Source organism: Schistocerca gregaria, chromosome 9 (assembly GCF_023897955.1).
Source record: "Schistocerca gregaria isolate iqSchGreg1 chromosome 9, iqSchGreg1.2, whole genome shotgun sequence".
In the NCBI taxonomy this organism is placed as follows: Eukaryota; Metazoa; Arthropoda; class Insecta; order Orthoptera; family Acrididae; genus Schistocerca; species Schistocerca gregaria.
In genome coordinates this window covers 76,631,655-76,655,096 of record NC_064928.1, presented here as the reverse complement: position 1 = coordinate 76,655,096, position 23,442 = coordinate 76,631,655, and the positions used below count along the sequence as shown (strand labels likewise).

The 23,442-nt window shown below is 43.3% G+C and overlaps 1 protein-coding gene across 1 annotated transcript in view; it reads right to left on the bottom strand.

The window, feature by feature from the left end:
* LOC126291431 (homeobox protein unc-42) overlaps positions 1-3,561 on the bottom strand; it is a 374,346-nt gene extending 370,785 nt beyond the window's left edge. The window contains exons 1-2 of the mRNA XM_049984946.1: positions 3,490-3,561; positions 3,066-3,372 (exon numbers count right to left, since the gene is read on the bottom strand). Coding sequence (XP_049840903.1) covers positions 3,066-3,372; positions 3,490-3,561 — 379 coding nt within the window. The remainder of the gene's footprint in view (positions 1-3,065; positions 3,373-3,489) is intronic.
* Positions 3,562-23,442: the final 19,881 nt, after the last annotated feature.

Genomic DNA, 23,442 nt, shown 5'->3' with positions numbered 1-23,442 from the left:
GACGGATATCGCTAGATGTGATGTACATGTATAGACAAATGACTTGTTACAGTCGCCTCACGTGTTTCAGAAGATGGCTGCTTGAAAATTGTAAGGCGTACAGAAAATCAACACGTATCAATGGATAGAGCGACTCTCCGAGTTTTTAACTCACATGACTGATGCCTAGTATGTATACCATTTGCCTAGCAGAAAGCGCCTGTACGTGTGTGCAGTTCACTGAAGCCGCTGGCATGAACTGACTGCGACAACGCGATAACAACTGAGTTTGGAAATCAGTTCATTAGGCTGCCTGTCTATAGTCACGACCTAATTCGATGAAACATTACCGTGCAGCTTGTGTGTCTTCATGTTCTCACACATATATGTCCCCCAGAAGAACTACGCCACGGCGTATAATAGGAATTAATACTATTGGAAATGTTCTATTTACTAACATACATAACCTTTTTGAAACCGTGGTGGTATTTACGAATAACCCTGTATTCTATGAAGACTGCCTATGTGCAGTGTACAAAAGAATTAGGGAACATGTGTATCAGCTTCCGGTGTATTAAATGTATTTTGATACAGGCGGTACCTGTGTTCTTATTACATAGCTTGAGATCGTCTCTTTAAAGTGTGCAACAACTAAAGTCATTCGGCAACTATCGCCTGTGTTCTGGGTTGCAGTGTGCGGTGGTCCCTCAGAAGGAAATGAATACCAGTGTTCTCTGCTGAGATACACAGACGGTAGTTGTCATTTGTGAACGTTGTATTCGACCAAGCTGATGCAATCCGACGTGTTAATGCAGTGAGAATTGCAGGGGCAATCTGTTCGATCCAAGAAGGATGGACTTCGCTTGATTTTGCTTGCACTTGCCAATGTCTCTAAATTTGTCATCCATAGGTAGTGGACACATTAAATGGACGCAGGTCAGTACACAAGGTGAATAGGGTAAGGTTCCCAACGCATTACAACGCAACGTGAAGACCGGAATATCTGGCCATCTGCGGGTTGCGACGTCTTTCGGATACTTCTAGATCACTGCAGGACGGTCACAATGTAATGAACGGATTACGAGAAAGGATCTCATGACGGAGAAGCCCTGCCAGAGTATCCCACTTGACTTGACATTGTCTCGCAGCTCGCCTTGGATTCTGCCGTTCCCATGTCAAATGGCAACTTCGCCACTGGTGAAACGTGTTATTCACAGACGGGTCCAGATTTCCTCTCACACAACGTGATGATAGCCGTGTTCGTGTGTGGATAGACCGTGGTGAGCATTGTATGGAAATGCTGTCCACGACATCGACAGACACGCCCAAGTTTCTGTGATGGTATGGGCAGGCATCAGTATTGACAGCTATAAGGATCTTATCGTTTGTGGATGGTTGTCTTACCGCCACGCAGTACATCGAACAGATCCTGCTGGACCATGTGGTGGCTGCAGCATTCGGTGGTGGCTCTGCGTTCGTTATAATGGCACGACTTTCGTGGAGGGCGTCAGTAGGGACGTGTCGCGAAGCAAGGACACTGAAGTGGCTAGAATTGCCAGCAGTGAGTCCCGACCAAAAACCTACTCGAAGAGGACATGCTTGAGAAACATGTTCGTGCTCATCCTGTCCCACCACAGACTCACCAAGAACTCAAGACGGCCCTCATTGAAGAATGGGAATTGATGCCACAAAGTAACCTCCACATACGGAGCAGGCCACGTAAGTGTCAAGTGGTGACAAACGCTCAAAGAGGGCTGTATTGAAACTCTCGACGTCCAAAGAAAAACACCCAGGACTACAGGGTGAATTATTGTATCCCCTTCGTCTCGACACCCGTCGAACATTTCTTTTCTTGTTATGTAGATGAACGATGATATAATGAGGTTTTGCAGTGTACTTCATTTCTGAAAGATAAAAGTAGAATTTCGTGATACACAGTAGAGACGTCGGTCAACCGAACGACCGCTTAACCGAACTGTGTACTCGCTCGCACCTGTTACTCTCCCACCCTACCGTCCATCACCCCCCTCACTCCCAAACCAAGTTTCCCACAGTAGTCGCCACACTGGGCCACCGCTGGCGGAACATTGCTTCTAATGGGGCCTTCACAGGCCGCCAGTCGCTGTGTTTCAACACTCAGCACACTTCTGTCGACTCGGCACTGGCAGGAGAAGTAGCGGCAGTATCAGAGCTGTTTACAGCAACAGCTGCGCCGGCTTAGAGTTGAGGCGTTGGAAGGACTGCGCGCCCCCAAGAAGAGCTTCTCACGGTGCAAACAGTCACCTTGTGTTGTCTGTTACGATCACTTGTGTGCTGCTGCGTGAAGAAGTGAACTTGACGATACAAAATACTTAAACGTAAACGTGTTTTCCTTTCTATGAAGGACAAGTACGAGATTATTAAAAGGTTAGAAGAAGGTGAATCTGCAACCACTTTATCCAATGAGTACAAGGTGGGGCAGTTGGCAATTAAGGATATAAAAAACGCAAGACGAGCATAGCAAATTTTATAGCTATGCTTGATTCTACTGATGGATCAACAAGCAATAAAACTATGAAGCTCGCCAGTAACACAGATGTAGATGATGCTGTTTACAAGTGGTTTACACAAAAGAGACCGGAAGGGGAACGTATCTCAGGTCCCGTTCTGTGTGAGAAGGCAATGCAGTTCAACGAAAAACTTGGAGTGCCTTCGAACTTTAAAGCGAGCACGGGCTGGATAAAATGCTTCAAGTCAAGATACGGTATTCGTGAGCTTACAATACAGGGAGAAAAACTGTCGGCTGAGTCTTCAGCAGCTGATTCTTTCAACGTCAAACTAAGGGACGTATTAAGGGAAGAAGATTATGCTGTTTTTGGCAAATAAACATGTAGAGTTGGATTATCCGAATACCCATGTCCCCCAATTGCTTCGGATGATCGACGCTCTACTGTACACGATTCTCAGTGGGTATAGCAGGCGCCCATAATGAAGCTCTCTTAACTCTGTTGGGCAATAGTTATGTTGCAGCAGCAGACAAAGCAGGTGTGAAAGCGAGCGCACGCCGAGCCGCCGTGCCAGAGCGCGCGCTGCAGCGCGGGGCTCACCGGCGTGGTCCGCCAGGTTGCGGCCCAGCGGCGTCGGGGGCGTGTGCTGGCCGCCTCCGGCCGCGCTCTGTGGGGGCGGCTGCTGCGCCGGAGGCGGCGTCTGGTCCGCCCCCGCGGAGGCGGCAGCGGCCGCCGCCGCCGCCGCCGCAGCAGCAGCCGCCGCCGCCGCGTGCGGGGGCGGCAGCGCGTACAGCGCCGAGAAGTCCTCCGCCGCGGCCGCCGCCGCCGCCGCCGCCGCCGCCCCGCCGCCACCGGAGCCCGCTCCGCCCCCGGAGGCGCCGCCCGCCGCCCCGGACTTGATGCCGCGCTTGCTGTCGTGGTGGTGCGACGACGCCGAGCCGGCTCCGCCCCCGCCGCCGGAGGCGTTGCCGCCCCCGGCGGAGGCGGCGGCGTGGTGCGCCGCGGCCGCCGCCGCCAGGTGGTGGTGGTGGTGGTGGTGGTGGTGGTGGTGGTCGTCGACGAGGCCGAGCAGGCCCCCGACGCGCAGCTCCTCCATCAGCTTGCCGCCCCCGCTGCCGGCGCCGGCGCCTCCGCCGCCGCCGCCTCCGCCGCCCCCGCCGCCGCCGCCGGGCGACTGCATGCCGCCGCCGACGACGCCGACGCCGCCGCAGGGGCTACCGCCCGCCGCCGTGGCCGCGGCGAAGTTGAGCTGGCGCGAGAAGATGGCGGGGAAGATGTTGAACTGGTGCTGCTGCTGCTGGTGCTGGTGCTGGGAGTGGGGGTGCGGGGGCTGCTCGGCCCCCTCGGGGGAGCCCGCCTTGAACTCCACGGTGAGGCCGGGGGCGGGGGCGGGGCGGGGGCGGAGTCCGCTAGCGGGGGCGGCTTGGCATGAACCGCTTCCGGCACCAGGCCCCACACCAGCGGCGGGTCCCCAGCCGTGCTCTGCTCCCAGGGGGCGGCTCTAGGATGGTGGCACCGACCGATGCGAAACGTCACCGCCCTGGACACAAAGAAATACACTGCGTCTTACCAAGAAGGAAAGACGAATATTGGGTTTAACAAACAGTGAAGCCTCCTGTATACGAACTGATACGAGAGGTGTTCTATTCACTAACATACACCACCTTCTTGAAACCGTGGTGGTATTTACGAATAACCCTGTGTTCTATGAGGACTGCCTATGTGCATGGTTCAAAAGAATTAGGGAACATGTGTGTATTAAATGTATTTTGATACAGACGATACCTGTAGTCGTATTACATACATCAAAGAGCGTCTACGTTTTCCTCGACCCCTCTGTATGTGGCATAAATGGCCGATCTTTTGATCGTATTGACGTAAGATTACCATTTTTACGCCACCAAAGGACTATAGACCTCAGTAAGTGATACATATTTCAACCACCCGTTCCTGTGAAAAAGGGGCCTGACCAGGCGGACAGACAATAGCGTAACAAATGTCAAAAAAATTATTTATCGTGTGATGTAACTACAAATTCACAATTTTCGGATTTTTCCCTTTACTTGTACGGTGAAAGAAAGTGCAATGAAATTGTGGTTCAAATGGCTCTGAGCACTCTGCGACTTAACTTCTGAGGTCTTCAGTCGCCTAGAACTTAGAACTACTTAAACCTATCTAACCTAAGGACATCACACACATCGACGCCCGAAGCAGGATTCGAACCTGCGACCGTAGCGGTCGCTCGGTTCCAGACTGTAGCGCCTAGAACCGCATGGCCACTCAGGCCGGCATGTAATTGTGAAAGTGACTTGTGCTAAACAATAGCCAGAGGTCGAAATCATTATCCAAGAAAGACCCAAAGAACGAAGTAACCAGCTGATCTATGTGCCACATAGAATTTTTTCGCTAGAATTTTCTTCCTCCGTTTTTTTATTTTTACTTGAACTGAATAAGTCTCCATTATTGTATTTAAGTTATTACGAATTATATTTAATGGAACAAAAATTACCTGAATAAGTCTCCATTATTGTGTTTATGTTATTACGAATTATATTTAATGCAACAAAAATTACCTTAAAACATATCTTATTGGAAAATGACTTCGTTATAGATTTTTTGGTTATGTTGAATTTCCTGAATGCTGGCAACGCTCCAGCTTTCAAAATGAAGTAACAACCAACATACACGGTTGGCAGAAGAGCTTCTGTGAAGTTTGGAAAGGAGGAGACAAGGTATCGGCAGAAGTAAAGCTGTGAGGACGGGTCGTGAGTCGTGCTTGGGTTGCTCAGATGGTAGAGCAGCTGCCGGTGAAAGGCAAAGGTCTCGAGTTCAAGTCTCGGTCAGGAACACACTTTTAACCTGCAAGTAAAATTTATATCAGCGCACATTCCGCTGCAGAGTGAAATCTCATTCTGGAAACATCCCCCAGGCTGTGGCTAAGCCATGTCTTCGCAATATCCTTTCTTTCAGGTGTGCTAGTTCTGTAAGGTTCGCAGGAGAGCTTCTGTAAAGTTTGGAAGGTAGGAGACGAGGTACTGGCGGAAGTAAGGCTGTGAGGAAGGTCGTGAGTCATACTTGGGTAGCTCAGATGGTGGAGCACTTGCCCGCGAAAGGCAAAGGTCCCGAGTTCGAGTCTCGGTCCGGCACACAGTTTTAATCTGCAAGGAAAATTTATATCAGCGCACACTCCGCTGTAGAGTGAAAATCTCACTCTCGAATCAACAATACTAATTTCAATTGCTTTCTGCATCGTCTCCGGTCTCATTCAATGGTGTTTCGGAGTGTTTCGATTGAGCTAGAAAATTACAGTAGTTTCAGGTTAAATATGTCAGATGGCGAATAGGACCCAACAAAGAATGCGAAACGAAAGCAGTTCAAATATAACTGCAACTATAACCAAATACATCTCAAGAAATGCAAAGAAATGCTTTCTTGGATTAAGTCGGGACTAGACAACAGCCGAGCATTTTGTATGCTGTGTAGGAAGCGTTTTAGTATTTTGCACCGTGGACAAACTGACCCGAGTCAACATGCACAATACAAAGGGGCATTAAATGAAGCAAATGTAAAATTCTGGAACTTCAGATAAACAACCAAACTACTTTGTTAATTCAAAGAGTAAAGAAGATTATGCTGAAAGCACTGCGTTTGAATTTGGTTAAATATACCATACAGTGATTAATCTAAGTTATTCAAGACTGTACTGCGGAAACAAACTTGTGTCCTACATTTGTAAAGATTCTGCAATTGCTTCCAGATTTTCCTGTGGACGCACTAAAGCGGAAATCATTGTGAAGGACGTTCTTGCTCCTAAATGACTTAGTGTTTATTTTAAGGTGTCTAGAAAAGACTTTAAAGTTTTTTTCTTTGGCAACCGATACATCAAACAAAAGGGATCGTAAAATGTTCCGAGTTTGTATCCCGTAGTTCGATCCTTTAACGAGAGTGGAGAATAAACTTGTAGATTTTGTTTAAAGTGCTGAGGAAACAACTATGGCAGTTACTGATATGGTATTGCAGAGCATAGAAAAACACTATTTGGTTGTGGATTGTGTCTTATGAAACTTTTAAAAAAGTCTTAATTTACTAAAAGGTAATTGTTCAAAGCATGTCATACATAACATAATTCATTTGAAATTGGCAGAGTAGTTCTTGATGTTGGAAATATGGACTTAAAGATATATAACCACTTCTCTGTCTGTGACAAAAGAAGAGAAAAATTAAAATCATTGTTGTAGCTTATGAATTTGGAGTGAACTGAAAAAAAAGGTTCATATTGCTCTGAGCACTATGGGACTTAACATCTATGGGCATCAGTCCCCTAGAACTTAGAACTACTTACACCTAACTGACCTAAGGACATCACACAACACCCAGTCATCACGAGGCAGAGAAAATCCCTGACCCCGCCGGGAATCGAACCCGGGAGTGGACTGAAATTTTGCGTAATTTTCCAGCTAGGTGGCTCTCATTAACATCATTTACAGCCTGCATCAGAAATGGAAAGCTATTAAAATTTACTTCAATATTATTCCTGACAGTCCAAAATTGCTATCGTTCATGAAACGCGACCCAGAGGAAGCAGTGTTACATGAAATCTTCTATAATTTCTTAAGTAATATCGGAAGCCAAGAGGTTGTAGCTAAAGATGTAGAAAGATCTCAATTAAGTGTACTAGTCACGTACAAACGAATGAAACTTTTCAATTCTAAAATCCAGTATAGAAGAACAGCTGTTTCAGCAGCAAAGCAAAAGAACTCCTAAATAGTCTATGTGCGCCTTTAAAGAAAAAAGAAACGGAAGACTAACAGCTTCAGTAGCAATATGTTTCACTACCTGTAATACAGGCACGATGTAACAGATGAGAACCTCTATACATCGCTTGCGGCATTTTCTTTATAGGAAGAGACTGAGTTCAAAGATTCCCAAAAGCCTGTAGAATTGTTTCACCAAAACGATAATATTCGCATGGATGACATATACGGAGAGCTCAGCAGTCATCGAGATTGCCTTAGCAGCCCTGTGATCAAATATGGTAACTATGTTGTAAACTGGCTTAAATTCTTTTCTTTTGCACCTGGGCAAGGTGACCAACTATATTTCCAAAGCACTTGGACTTTTCTTCTTCAGCATCCCCGTTTCCAGTGGAATTCGGGGCTGGGGGGGGGGGGGGAGGGGGGGAGGGGGGGGGGGACGAATCTTTTCAATCATGAAGAACAAGCGGAGTGACACAAGAAACAGATTTCAAGGGAGAACTCCAGGTGACAGTGAAAGAGTGAACTATGAAAGCATGCCCTGTTCGGAATATTCGGAATATTTTAAATTTGCCAAAGCAATATTCACTTCTTTAAAAGTGCCAAAGTGCCAGAGAGTGAACTACAGTTAAAACCAATCTAAATCTCACTGACCAGCCCCTAAAAATGAAAAAAAATGTGCTTTTGTGTTCTTCAGATGTGTACTTCGGTACTATTAAATTTTTTGCACTCTATAAAATACCAGCTAACAAATCAAGCAGTGCTCGTGTATTCATTTTGCCTATTTTTTACTAGAAACGAAAACAAACATTAAAGTATGTTTGCAGTGTAATACCGAAAAAATTTCATTTCTATGTACTCGTGAAAACGCCTTTGAAATTATGAAACCGTCGTAGAAATAAATGTGCATAATTTACAAATGTGTAAGTACAGTACCCCAGAGAGTTTCTGTACGCTGAGCGCAGGTGCTTCGTGTGTTGCGTCTATGATAGTGCCTCTTCTTAGCTCCATGGACGACTATTATTTTCTCCTACAGCCATTTGCGCTTCACGGGTGAAAGCGGTCAAAAGCACAGTCAGGTGTCAGGGATTTCCTTAAGTTGAATCGGCTGCACGATTGTCTCAGTACTGAGGAATAAATGTATTAAAACATCATGTATGACGCGGCATTTTTAAGCGCACCTCAGTGCCTATGACGTCATATCTCTTGAACTATATTTCGAACAATGGTAGGTTTGTGTAGCTACATTGAGCAGCATACATCGAAAAAGTACAAAGAAGGGCAGCTCGTTTTGTATTATCGCGAAATGGGGTGAGATAGTATCATAAACATGATACGTGAATTGAAGTGGCAATCATTAAAACTAAGGCGTTTTTCGTTGCGACAGGATCTTCTCATGAAATTTCAATCACCAGTTTTCTCCTCCCATTGCGAAGAAATTCTGTTGGCACCCACCTACATAGGGAGAAATAATCATCACGACAAAATAAGAGAAATCAGGGCTCGCACAGGAAAATTTAAGTGCTCGTTTTACCCGCGTGCCGTTGGAGAGTGGAACGGTAGAGAGACAGCTTGAAGGTGGGTCATTGAACCCTCTGCCAGGCACTTTCTTGTGAATGGCAGAGTAATTACGTAGATGTAGATGTAGACGTAGATGTATATGTGCGAAAAATAATTAATTCTGATTACACAAAATTCGAAACATGGTAAATAATAAAATTCTAAACGCAAACCAATTATTATAATTCAGTGAACTTGTAGCCCTCTTAGGATATTGTGATATTGTGGCGGTTATAATTTCAGTTACAGATTTTTACAAGAAAACAATAAAAATATTTTAAAAATTAATACGTTTGGCGAAATTACGAATCCTGGGTCTTGCACATGCAACATTTCAGACCTCTAACTTACTATTTTTAAAGAAATATTTAATTTTTCTATAGCACCCAGCCCCTCTTAAGCAGACGTTCTGATAAAGAGCTGGAGCTGTCGTGGTAGGGGAGACATGAGTGTTTGAAGTGGTCACCATCGTGATGGTCAACGGAACATCTTCAGTCTCTTTCGCATCATTGACACTGGGGTGACACAAGGCAGGGGATACCTCGTGATGTCGTGTCGGGCCTCCATTCACCAGGCTCAGTGCGCGACCTCGACGTCTCATGGACTCAACAAGTCGCTGGATGTCCACCGTGTCTGTAGCCGTCCGTAATTACGAAAGTGCTGCCGGTGCAAGATTTTGTGCTAGAACTCTCCTCTTGATAAATGTCCTCTAGGACTCACTTAGGGTCATCTGGATGGCCAAATCGTTCGATCAATTGTTCAGAATATTCTTCAGACCAATCGCCAACAATAGTGGCCCGGTGACCCGTCACATTATCATTCATAAAAATCCCATCGTCGTTTGGCTGCAAATGGTCTCGAGGCAGCTGAACATAAAAACTTCCAGTCAGTGATCGGTTCAAGTGTACCAGAGGACCCCTGCAAATGGTCTCGAGGCAGCTGAACATAAAAACTTCCAGTCAGTGATCGGTTCAAGTGTACCAGAGGACCCCTGCAAATGGTCTCGAAGCAGCTGAACATAAAAACTTCCAGTCAGTGATCGGTTCAAGTGTACCAGAGGACCCCTGCAAATGGTCTCGAAGCAGCTGAACATAAAAACTTCCAGTCAGTGATCGGTTCAAGTGTACCAGAGGACCCCTGCAAATGGTCTCGAGGCAGCTGAACATAAAAACTTCCAGTCAGTGATCGGTTCAAGTGTACCAGAGGACCCCTGCAAATGGTCTCGAGGCAGCTGAACATAAAAACTTCCAGTCAGTGATCGGTTCAAGTGTACCAGAGGAACCCTGCAAATGGTCTCGAGGCAGCTGAACATAAAAACTTCCAGTCAGTGATCGGTTCAAGTGTACCAGAGGACCCCTGCAAATGGTCTCGAAGCAGCTGAACATAAAAATTTCCAGTCAGTGATCGGTTCAAGTGTACCAGAGGACCCCTGCAAATGGTCTCGAAGCAGCTGAACATAAAAACTTCCAGTCAGTGATCGGTTCAAGTGTACCAGAGGACCCCTGCAAATGGTCTCGAAGCAGCTGAACATAAAAACTTCCAGTCAGTGATCGGTTCAAGTGTACCAGAGGACCCCTGCAAATGGTCTCGAGGCAGCTGAACATAAAAACTTCCAGTCAGTGATCGGTTCAAGTGTACCAGAGGACCCAGTCCATCCCATGCGAACGCAACGCGCACCATTATGAGGCCACCGCCAGCTTGCACACTGCCTTGAGGACTGCTTGGGTCCATAAGTTGGTGGCTCCTGCACCATTCTCGAACCCTACCATCAGCTCTTAACACTCTGCCGTCCGGCGACATCACAGTGGTCAGTGGTGTCGTGTGCATAGTATCGCTCAGTGGCCGGCGACAGCACTTTAGTATCTTTGATTCTGTTGGCGTCTTCTTTAGGTAAAATAAGTTACACACGTCAACAGGTTTTTTGTTTTTATAAGTACTTGTGCCCTTTCATCATGGCAGACAAAAGAGACGATACGATTATTTACGATGAACGCGCGGACGTGTTGTCTGACGTTCCGGACGACTTGGCCGATTAGGAAGAATATATATATATATATATATATATATATATATATATATATATATATATATATATGTGTGTGTGTGTGTGTGTGTGTGTGTGTGTGTGTGTGTGGAAGTGAGGCAGAATCGTCGGAAGATAGTGAAATATGTCCAAGAGTAATTCTGCGAACGCTACGGTTGCCAATTGATTGGGATGAATCAGACGAAGAACATTGTGCACAGCAGTCAGGCTTTGATTTTCCAAGGACCAGTAATAAATGTGAAGGATCTCTGGGTCCAAACATATTTCCCAAAGATACACAGAACGTCGATGATATCGTAGAATTATACGTTGGGAACAATCTATTTGAATATATTAGCAACGAGACCAACGAGTACTATAGTCACAATTACAATAGAAGGGAACTGGATAAAAAAAAAGCCAAATATGTCGACGTTACGGGACCCGAACTTACAAAATGGTTTGGGCTTGCTGTCCTTATGGGAACTGCAAAAAAAGCAAGGATTGATGATTTTTCATCAACGAATCCGTTGATAGACACACCGATATTTCGCAAAACGATATCTCGCAACCGATTCAGAGAATTATTATCATTTTTACATTTTTCCGACAACAATAATAAACCAGATAATGCTGACCGCCTTCAAAGTGAAATTCGTAATTGATTACTTTTCCAGAAAGTTTAAGTAAACAAATATTTGTAACAAACATATTTTGAAACTATTTTCGTATGTATATCTTTAAAATTTCATAAAAGTAGGGGTTGAGAACTTATGATAGCTATAAATTGTTAAGTTTTACTAATCATATCTTCAGATGTGAAAATTACCGAACTATCAGTTTAATAAGCCACGGCTGCAAAATACTAACGCGAATTCTTTACAGACGAATGGAAAAACTGGTAGATGCAGACCTCGGGGAGGATCAGTTTGGATTCCGTCGAAATGTTGGAACACGTGAGGCAATACTGACCTTACGACTTATCTTAGAAGAAAGATTAAGAAAAGGCAAACCTACGTTTCTAGCATTTGTAGACTTAGAGAAAGCTTTTGACAATGTTGACTGGAATACTCTTTTTCAAATTCTAAAGGTGGCAGGGGTAAAATACAGGGAGCGAAAGGCTATTTATAATTTGTACAGAAACCAGATGGCAGTAATAAGAGGGGCATGAAAGGGAAGCAGTGGTTGGGAAAGGAGTGAGACAGGGTTGTAGCCTCTCCCCGATGTTATTCAATCTGTATATTGAGCAAGCAGTAAAGGAAACAAAAGAAAAATTTGGAGTAGGTATTAAAATTCATGGAGACGAAGTAAAAACTTTGAGGTTCGCCGATGACATTGTAATTCTGTCAGAGACGGCAAAGGACTTGGAAGAGCAGTTGAACGGAATGGACAGTGTGTTGAAAGGAGGATATAAGATGAACATTAACAAAAGCAAAACGAGGATAATGGAATGTAGTCAAATTAAATCGGGTGATGCTGAGGGAATTAGATTAGGAAATGAGACACTTAAAGTAGTAAAGGAGTTTTGCTATTTAGGAAGTAAAATAACTGATGATGGTCGAAGTAGAGAGGATATAAAATGTAGACTGGCAATGGCAAGGAAAGCGTTTCTGAAGAAGAGAAATTTGTTAACATCGAATATAGATTTATGTATCAGGAAGCCGTTTCTGAAAGTATTTGTTTGGAGTGTAGCCATGTATGGAAGTGAAACATGGCCGATAACTAGTTTGGACAAGAAGAGAATAGAAGCTTTCGAAATGTGGTGCTACAGAAGAATACTGAAGATAAGGTGGATAGATCACGTAACTAATGAGGAGGTATTGAATAGGATTGGGGAGAAGAGAAGTTTGTGGCACAACTTGACTAGAAGAAGGGATCGGTTGGTAGGACATGTTTTGAGGCATCAAGGGATCACAAATTTAGCATTGGAGGGCAGCGGGGAGGGTAAAAATCGTAGAGGGAGACCGAGAGATGAGTACACTAAGCAGATTCAGAAGGATGTAGGTTGCAGTAGGTACTGGGAGATGAAGCAGATTGCACAGGATACAGTAGCATGGAGAGCTACATCAAATTAGTCTCAGGACTGAAGACAACAACAACAACAATCTCATCTTTAATCTAACGATAATGTCAAGAACAGCCTGTAACAAACCAAGCAGCCAGCTGCTGTTGCCGAGCGGTTGTAGGCGGTTCAGACCGGAACCACGCTGCTGCTACGGTCGCAGGTTGAAAGCCGATTATTTCAATACATACATTTGCAGTTGCTGAAGGAGGATAAAATATGGCCGAGCGGTTCTAGGCGCTTAAGTCTGGGACCGCGCGACCGCTACGGTCGCAGGTTCGAATCCTGCCTCGGACATGGATGTGTGCGATGTCCTTAGGTTAGTTAGGTTTAAGTAGCTCTATGGGACTGATGACCTCAGATGTAATCCGAACCAGCGCTGTCGGCGCCTAGCGAATCAATTTGTACGAGACGTGCGGACGGCAAAGTGTTAACATTTGAAACCGGGACTGATCTGAACAGGCCACGGTTTTGCACTCGTCCGCGGTCCAGGCGAATGCTACTGACGATGTCGTGCTGTTAGCAAACACACTCACGTTGTGTCTCTGCTGCTATAGCTCATTAACGCCACATTTTTGCTGCACTGCCGTAACGGGTACGTTCGTCGTACATCCCACATTGATTCCTGAGGTTATTCCACGCAGTGTTGCTTGTCTGTTAGCACTGACACCCTATAGAAACGCCGCTGCTCTCAGCCGTTAAGTGAAGGTCGTTCGCCATGTGCCATCTGTGGTGAGAGGTAAAGCCTGAAATTTCATGTTCTCAACACATTTGTGACACCGTGGATCTCCAAATACTGAAGTCCGTAACGACTTCCGAAACTGAATGTGCCATGCGTCTAGCACCAACTAGCGTTCTAAGTTCAGTGTGTGTTAGTCTCCGCTGTGCGGCTGTAGTCATGACGGCAAACTTTTCACATGTATCAACTGAGTGCAAATGACGGTTCCGCCAATGCTCTACCCTTTCATACCTGGTGTAAGTGATACCACCGCCTTCTGTATATGTGCATGTCGCCATTCCATGACTCTTGTCACTTCAGTGTAATTTTCGAAGGGGAAAATTTGTATTGTTCCGTAAGATTCTCGAGCTTTTGCGAATATTGGAGAATGTTTTCGAATGTTATAGAGCATTGTCTTGGAAACGCCACATGCTGCAATGATGCGCACTCGAGCAAAAGCGATGAGTTGTTGATAGCAGGGGAGACAGAGAAACAACTCATCGAAAAAGTGTGTCCGCTTATGAAGGGAAACTGTGTAAACAAAGAACGGTTGCGTGAGCAAAGACTTTTAGCAACCTAACCTGTGCAAATTCTTCTGACAGGGGAGAAACCATATGGCTTTCCACACCGTTTAACTTTATGTTCATTGCTGTTTTCCCTGTACGTAAACTGCTTTCTACCTAATATACACAAGAAGCAGAATTAGTTCTATTTACAGATGACACTAGAAAAAACTCCAAATATACATGAAGCAACAGGACAAATTCCAAATAATGTTGTTAAAAAGTATTATTGAGTGATTTTCTTTCAATTTAGGAAAGATGCTGCACATGTAGAGATAACACGCCAATGATAAATGTAGCGCACACGGTGAAGAAACAGTTAAGTTCGACGGAAACCTAAAAAATTCCCGTAGTGCGGCTGTTGTGGATGAGAATTTAAACTGAAAAGCGAACACAGTTTTGCACTCCTTGAGCAACATTGTTCATCCACTTTTGCATTTCGAATCATTCCAAATTTTTGGGGAGACACAAATCGATAAGTAAGTATGTTTTGCACACTTTCATTCAATAATGTTGTTTGGAACAATTTTCTGGGGTAACTCATATTTTCATTCAATACTGTCGTATGGAATAATGTTATGTCATAACTCATATATGCGTTGGTAAAGAACTTGCTGGAAGAGGAATATGTGCTGCTCACGCACTGCCCTACAAGTTACTCACCTTGACTACTGCTTCACTTCACACTGTATTTACTCCCTCGTGAAGTTTGTTGCAAATAACTCACTACTGCTCAGAAGGAACATTGATGAAGATATTTACAATGCAAGAAGCAAAATGACATTAAAAATCGAAATAATTGACATTCATTACCCCATACTAAATTTCTTATTGGCACAAAATGGCGGTGCACAATGCTGCCACCAAAAGTTTTGATGGCTTGCCCAAAGATGTAAAATGTCTGGCACACTGCATATTTAAATAAATAAATCAATAAATAAAAACAATCCGAAAACGTTTCCGTCTGACAATTCCTTATGTCCAGTAGAAGACTTCTTATTTATTTAATATGTAAGTTACAAAATCTATGGACAGGAATAACTAACTCACATCTGCATTAAAGAAAAAAAAAACAGGTGCTGTAAATGAACAGCACGTAGCGATATTTACAGGTGATGGAAGGACATATGGAAACAATAAAAACACAAAACATTGCCATGCCTAATACGGTGTAGGAAAACAATTGTCTTTCAAATCAGCCCTCAGTCGTATCGGAATAGATAATACCAGGTCCTGTGTGGTTTTTAAGGGACTCTTATACCAATCTCCTGCAAAATAGCGATTTCTTCAGGTAATGATGATGGAGGTGGATAGCGATCGAGCACTCTTCTCTCCAAAGAAGGCACAAAGACTCAAGGATATTGAGATATGACGACTGACGTTGCCAGGGAGATGCGGCAATTCATGTTAGTCCTCACAAAACCAATGCTGGGCAATGCGAGCGTTATGAAAGGAGCCGTGTCGCCTTGGAACACAGTGTCACCATTGACGAAAAGTAACATTGCACCATGGGATGGACCTGATCACGGAAAATGGCCATACAATCCTTGACGGCAGTGTGGCAGTGCAGTGTGAAGCAAGTCTCATCAGCCCATATGACTCTCTGCCATTGCTCCATTGTTCATGGTTGTTATGGTTTCAAGTTTTCCCGTTAATGGTATTTCCATCACTGTCGAACGATTTTGGAATCCCCTACCTACGGAACTCCTTCCGTGCTTTCAAATGGTTCAAATGGCTCTGAGCACTATGCGACTTAACTTCTGAGGTCATAAGTCGCCTAGAACTTAGAACTAATTAAACCTAACTAACCTAAGGACATCACACACATCCATGGCCGAGGCAGGATTCGAACCTGCGACCGTAGCGGTCGCTCGGCTCCAGAATGTAGCAGCTAGAACCGCACGGCCACTCCGGCCGGCTTCTGTGCTTTCTTTTCCGGTCTGACAGGGTTCACCAGTAGCGCATTCAGTTCTGCACGGGCTTTAGCAGATTTCGCACTCTTATTTTTCCTCGCAATCGCCTTCGATGACACAGGCTTTCGTCCGTGGCGTGGCTTATAATAGAAAAAGTACTACACAAATGCTGAATAGGTCACTTAAACGACCTTAGTTGGTGAATGAATAAGATTGATATCACGTGTTCTGGTACAAGACATCATCATCTTCATCTACATGGACACTTTGCAAGTCACATTTAAGTGCTTGGTAGAGGGTTCACCGAACTTCCTTCACAATTCTCTACTATTGCAGTCTCTTACTGCGCGCGGAAAGAACCAACACCTATATCTTTCCGTACGAGCTCTGATTTCCCTTTTTTTTTTATCTTGGTGATCGTTTCTCCCTATGTAGGTCGGTGTCAACAAAATATTTTCGCGTTCAGAGAAGAATGTTGGTGATTGGAATTTCGGTATCAATAAAATATTCTCGCATTCGGAGGAGAAAGTTGGGGACTGGAATGTCGTGGAAAGATTCCATCGCAACGAAAACGCCTTTCTTTTAATGATGTCCAGCCCAATTCCTGTATAATTTCAGTGACTCTCTCTCCCATATTTCGCGATAATACAAAGTGAGCTACCCTTCTCTGAACTTTTTCGATGTACTCCGTCATTCCCAACTGCTAAGGATCCCACACCGCTTAGCAGTATTCTTAAAGAGGAGGGACAGGCGTAGTGTAGGCAGTCTCCTTAGTAGATCTGTTACATTTTCTAAGTGTCTTGCCATAAAACGCAGTCTTGGTTAGCCTTCCTCGCAACATTTTCTATGTTTTCTTGCAATTTAAGATGCTCGTAATTGTAATTCCTAGGTATTTGGTTGAATTTACGGTCTTTAGATTGACTTATTTATCGTGTAACCGAAGTGTCACGATATCCTTTTAGCACTCATGTGTATGACCTCACACTTTTCGTTATTTAGGGTGAACTGCCAATTTTCGCACCATTGAGACGTCTTTTCCGAATCGTTTTGGAATTGTTTTGATCTTCTGATGACTTTATTAGTCGATATGGATTTATTAGTCGATGGATTTAAGATGGCTGCTCAGATTGTCTCTCAAATCGTTTATACAGATAAGGAACAGCAAAGGGCCTACAACACTACCTTGGGGAAAGGCAGAAGTCACATCTGTTTTACTCGACGACTTTCCGTCAGTTACTACGAACTGTGATCTCTCTGACAGGAAATCACAAATCTAGTCACATAACTGAGACGATATTCCATAAGCACGCAATTCCACTACAAGCCGCTTGTGTGGTACAGTGTCAAAAGCCTTCCGGAAATCCACAAATACGGAATCGATCTGAAATCACTTGTCAATAGCACTCGACACTTCCTGCGAATAAAGAACGAGTTGTGTTTCACAAGAACGATGTTTTCTTAACCCATGTTGACTGTATGTCAATAGACCGTCTTCTTCGAGCTAATCCATAATGTTCGAACACAATATATGTTCCATAATCCTCCTGCATATCGACGTTAATGATATGGGTTCAGTTCATCTGCACAACTCGATGTATCTGTATGAGATGTTGGTTTATCCCCGAAACACGAAATGTTAAAGTCTCTCATTCACAAGCCGATGTGTAAGTGAGCGATTCAGCATTTTTGAACTACTGTTATAATTACACAGTCAGTCACACGATTCTGGTATGGCTTCTTGCCGCACCTTCAATTAGCGGATGATATTTTCCGCTTACCCTTGGTGCTGCATACATCTGTGATTGGTGCCTGTTGAAACACCATGCAATCGGCTACCTTGCTTGCGGAGGCACCATACGATTACCTACAGTTTCTCCACGTTCGAATTTTTTTAGCTCCGACAAAACGCATTCACAACTACACAGAACGCTGTTCTGGCCGCGACTGACACTTGCTACGAATTCAGGACATCCCACAACTGACGTTCGGCGTCAAATACATCAGGAAAACTTGTGAGCTTGGCTAGCAGCTGCATTTACATTCGAGCCTGCCGACGGTTGGTTGGTTGGTGTGCGGGGGTTGAAGGGACCAGACTGCAAAGGTCATCTGTCCCATACCGACTGTCATACATTTATGGTTCAATAATTATTTGTTCGCACCTGAAGATGAAGTTTTATGCTTCGAAACCGGTAGTGCAACAGATATAAATTACTGGCAACTGAAGTGAATTCTTTATCTCATTAATAACTATTTTTCATTTTGAAAAGGCTCGCATTCTATATGAATTTTATACTGTGCAAACTTTTATCTTATATTTCCCATTTAATGTTTACCAATTTTATGCCATTACGCGGTGAAGAGTTTAAGTTCCACTAGTCAGAGAGCAGGTATGTTTAGAATGAGCAACGTATTGAGGTACGAGTGAAAAAGAAAAAAAAAAAAAAATGGTTCAAATGGCTCCGAGCACTATGGGACTCAACATCTGAGGTCATCAGTCCCCTAGAACTTAGAAGTACTTAAACCTAACTAACCTAAGGACATCACACACATCCATGCCCGAGGCAGGATTCGAACCTGCGACCGTAACAGTCGCGCGGTTCCAGACTGAAGCGCCTAGAACCGCTAGGCCACATCGGCCGGGGGTACGAGTGATTTTACGTAGAACCTACTTTGATTTTAATTTAGAAACTTTGCTGTCCCCAGCCCTTCTTTCTTTTTTAGAAAAGGGAACGTCTCCATTCCGCAGTCTAGGTGACGTAGCGAGTCGCGGTTTTCCAGTTAACAAAAGGTAACGTTTATTCACAACTTTAGAACCCCGGCAAGACAACACTGTTATTAGAACACAATGCTTTTTATGCATCAGTATGCTTTTGTTAAATACACTCAAACAGTTACGTGAAATAGAAAGGAAAGAATGGAAAATAGTAAGGAAAAACTTAGGCCCAAAATATGACAATGGAAAACGGAAATTAAGACACAATGAGAAAGAGAATAGTTGTATTCTGTGGGGACCTGAAAAACTGAATGAGAAAATAATAATAAACAGAAATTTTAACTTTTGTCATAGAAGCTCGACAACACAAATGATCTGGACCAAAGAAGTTAATGCTGTCCCGAGGGGAACAGAAACAGTGGAAAAAGAAATGGGAAACAGAGAAAAGTTGAGAGCAAAAATAAATCATTTCAAGGGCTTCTCGGAGGAAATAAGGAAAAAAGACAGGCGCAGTACGAACAGAAGAAAGAAGAGAAGTAACGTGGCGAAGAATTAAAAAACTACTGGAAAGAAAGAAAATAGAAACAGAGGATGTAAATTCTGTTGTCCTCTGTTGACCGAAGCATTAAAAATTTTTTGTTTCAATACTGTGATGCGGGCCCCTTATAATAGTAAAAGTCGGAGACGTAATTATTTTGTGTGGTTTTAAAGGACTGAGTGTTTCCGTGGGCGGCTGTTATCAATTGAGCTGGCATTCACTTCTCAATTCCCGCCCCCTCGCGTCATATTTACCCAGTGATCCACGGTCATTCGTGTGGCAATTGAGTTGCCAAACCGCTAAGACTTTTAAAACAATAGTTAACGAAATTTTGGACACCCTGAAATGAATTTGATTCCTCGAAAAGTCAGTTTCTTCCTTGGCTCGTTTCTTTCAAACGAAGAACCCTTAAAATATGAAAGACTATTTTCCTAATGTCCAGGTAGCTCTATGAATTTACCTATCAATAATGATCACAAACAACGACAAGAAAAGGATATTTTCATGACTGAAGTTGTTCAGAAAAAGAATTAGAATCTCAACGTTAAACGACAGGGTCTACGATTTGGTGTAACTGAATACCGAAAGTGATGTACCGTGGGCAGTTGCATCACATCATAGCTCTGAGTGGAGAGGACTACAGCAATAATAATAACGACAACAACATCAAGTTATAAAGATATTACAATACAAGTAGTTTCATTAGTACGAAATGGTTGGGGCAACCGATTAGCCAATAAGGTTATTCAAAACTTTCGTTTTAATGTTGGTTAGTTGTGGAAACATTTTAGCCCATTTTAATTCCTTATACATAAATTTTGCTTAGTTGATATCTTGAATTTGCTTAACAAACATATTTGCTCATAGTTATCACATGGAATAGGGATTTTTGCATGGAGGTGAATGTAAATTTTTTTCTGGAACGTACGTCCAGTCTATGCAAGTAAATGAAAGGCTATTTGTTTTGTGCCTCTTTTTATTTATGAGGGACCTTCAGTGGCTCATAGTAATATTTGTTTTAGGAGTTACTGAACTAACCAGCGACCAGCTGCACAAAAGAAATTTTATTTTCTTAATCGGTTCGAGATACCTAGCGCCCTTCTTCAGAAGGTTATAACTATCGCATTATTTGCGAGTGTCAAAAATAACATTAATGCAGTATACGGCTTTGTTTTATGTGTATAAATATAACAAACCCAGATTAAGTTGCTCCATTACAGTTGACTTGTTATTCTCTTACTGCTAGATGGGAAAAACTTTCTGGAGCGCATGTTGTGTAAGGTTAATTTACTATCTGGTTCTACATACGCTTTTGGGATCTTCTATCTCCATACTTGCATGTCTCGTCCTGGAACTGTACTCAGTGGGCCCGCTTAAACCAGGGTGCTTGATTATCGGCATTATAGAAAGTTTACAGCCGAAATGTGTACGAAAAGATCGAAAAATCAGACCTCCTTGTGCGTGCGGACCAACTAACTGCAACTCGAGGACGACACATATGGGATAATAAGATCACGAAATCGCAAGTATATCCAAATAGTAATTTAACCTTACAAAACTTGCGATTTTGTGTATGATGGAATCGACTGTGGCTGGAGAAAAAGTAACTTGAGCTCTAAAAAACTATTGCAAAAGCAGTACAGAATAGTAACTTACCTGGAATCATTATACACCGCAAGTACTATACATATAAAAAAAACTTCTATGGCAGGCAACTGAGTATGCGTCAGATTTTCCACACAGAAGTTCTACAAATATTCTGTTAGACAGATAGCCTAGGAGTAGACTTTGTAAGGCTCTGGACAACCGCTTGTAAAACTTAACGGTTAGTTTCATCACTTATTGATGAGCTACCTCACATGCGGCAATCTGCTGCAGACCCACTTTTCTCAAAACGTTCCCGTAAGCTGTAGACAGCCTTCATTGTAGGTGGAACAGTGTTAAAATTATTACTCCACTCATTTATTATTAAATTTTAGCTGCGTTTGTAGCACGTGTTTAAAGCAGAAACTCTGTTTTCATTACAAAACATCTTCACAGCAGGTTAGAAAGGACAATGAACGAAGTTAGACATATTTAATTTAATATCAGTGCACTCTGTTGTTCGCACTAATAAATGCCTGAAAAAAAATGTAGCAGTGCACTCTGGTGCAAGATTACCTTAATGTATTCGTGGATTACGAGGGGTAGGGACTTTTTTCCGACTACGTATAGACCGGCAGTACTAAACGGTAACAATGCTGACCACATGACATGCAGCAGCAATATATTTATTCATCGCATGGCGTTATGACGAATCAAAAACTACCAGGACAGCCACGTGCGTAAGCAAGCCTCTCCCGCGACGAGAGAAGCCGCGCTTGCCTCGCTACGAATCTATACATCATATTAACGACTTGAACCGGTTTCTCGGCCAACCGAATTCTGGTTTTTAGGTGGTTTTCCCTACGCCGACCCAGTGTAGCTACGGGGACAAAAACAAGAAGAAGAAGATTAATACAAATCACATCAATGGCCATGAACTAAGACTCCATACACGCTATAGAAATGTATATAAATATGCGTGTTCCACACCTCCTTCTCAGCCAAAGCACCTTTTTCGTCCAAACTTGGTACACTTATCACTTACTGTCCGTAAAGAATCGGTGTTGAGGTGAGAACCACGTACCATCAAAGTAATGGAGTGAGGGTGAAAAAGAAGTGTAGCTTATGATGCAAGATTACCCAGACTTAATTGATGGCGTATTTGAGAATGAAAGACTTAATGACTTGCAACAAACTTAATTTCAAACCTTTACGAAACGTTCTCTCACTGACCCCTTTATGGCTTACTATATTTTCGCTGCTCATGCAGTAAAACTGCTGCACCTGGCACGACGTTTGTATTTATTACTTCTTTACTGATAAATGTATTCGTAAAAAATGTAACAGACGGTGTTCACTTGTACCACTGACTATACCTGCAAAATTATAACACTGTACAGAATATAGTTGTGGATAAACAACGTCATAAACACTGAGATGCGTGAAAAACTACCGCATCATGCATGACATTTTAATCTGTAATTTCTCTCCTTCTAATTCTATTCGCAGCAAATTTCGCAAAGTGTATCTACTTTTGCCGCTGAATGTACCTGCAAAATTATATCATTGTACGACATATATTTCAGGAGATATCACGTCATAAAGTTTGAGCTGAGTGAAAACGAAACTGCAGGGCGTATTGGCTATAGCTACAGGTGAAATACGTATACAAATATGCCTGAAATATGTTACGTATATGTGAAATAAACGTGACACGTGCGTAATCTGTCAAAGCTGTGGGTAAATGGGGCACAAAGTTCCTCCTAATCTCGTGGCTCGATGTAACTAAAATTAGCACACTTATTACTTACATCTGAGAGAAATACAGAGTGGGGAAGAACCGCCAGCCTGCTACTGTGGTAGGTGTGATAAACTAATGGCGCTGGGAGAATGTGGAGAGGACGAGCTGGACAGAGCTGAGGAGGAGGTGGAGAGAGAGGGGAAGAAGGAAACTGGTAGGTACAGGGAGGAGGATGAGATGGTTAAAGAGAGGGAGGAGGGGGATGTAGAAAGTGGTGGAGGTGGAGAAGGGCAGAGGGGAAAGACTAATAGAAGATTAGAGTAAATACACACCCGGGCAATGTCGGGAACTCAGCAAGTAACATTCATAAAAAAGTAAAGGCTACAGACACGTTATCAACAATTCATTTCCGCGTGAGAAGTGTTTACACGGATACCACGATCGTGAAATGGACGAAAGGGGGATAGTGGGACTGAGTGCGATTCTCTACAAGAATAAAAGTTAGCTAGAAAACGAAAAATCAAGCCTTTTGGACGTGTTGTTCTCCAATAAGCTAACTGCTTTTAGAAGTTTCACTCGTGAATTGGTATTTTAGATACATTCCTTTTCCAAAACCGCTGAAACACTATTTTTAATGTAGCGTTCAAAATAATTCGTCCAAGAGCTGTTAAGAGCAATTCCAATACGGCAGACTGTATACACCAACTATAGCCAGACTGGCAGTCACGCTTTACTTTTTGTCTGCTGGTGGTTCATATGGAAGGTTCAGGTATTTATCCAAAGCGAACTTCTGAAATGTAAGTCTCTT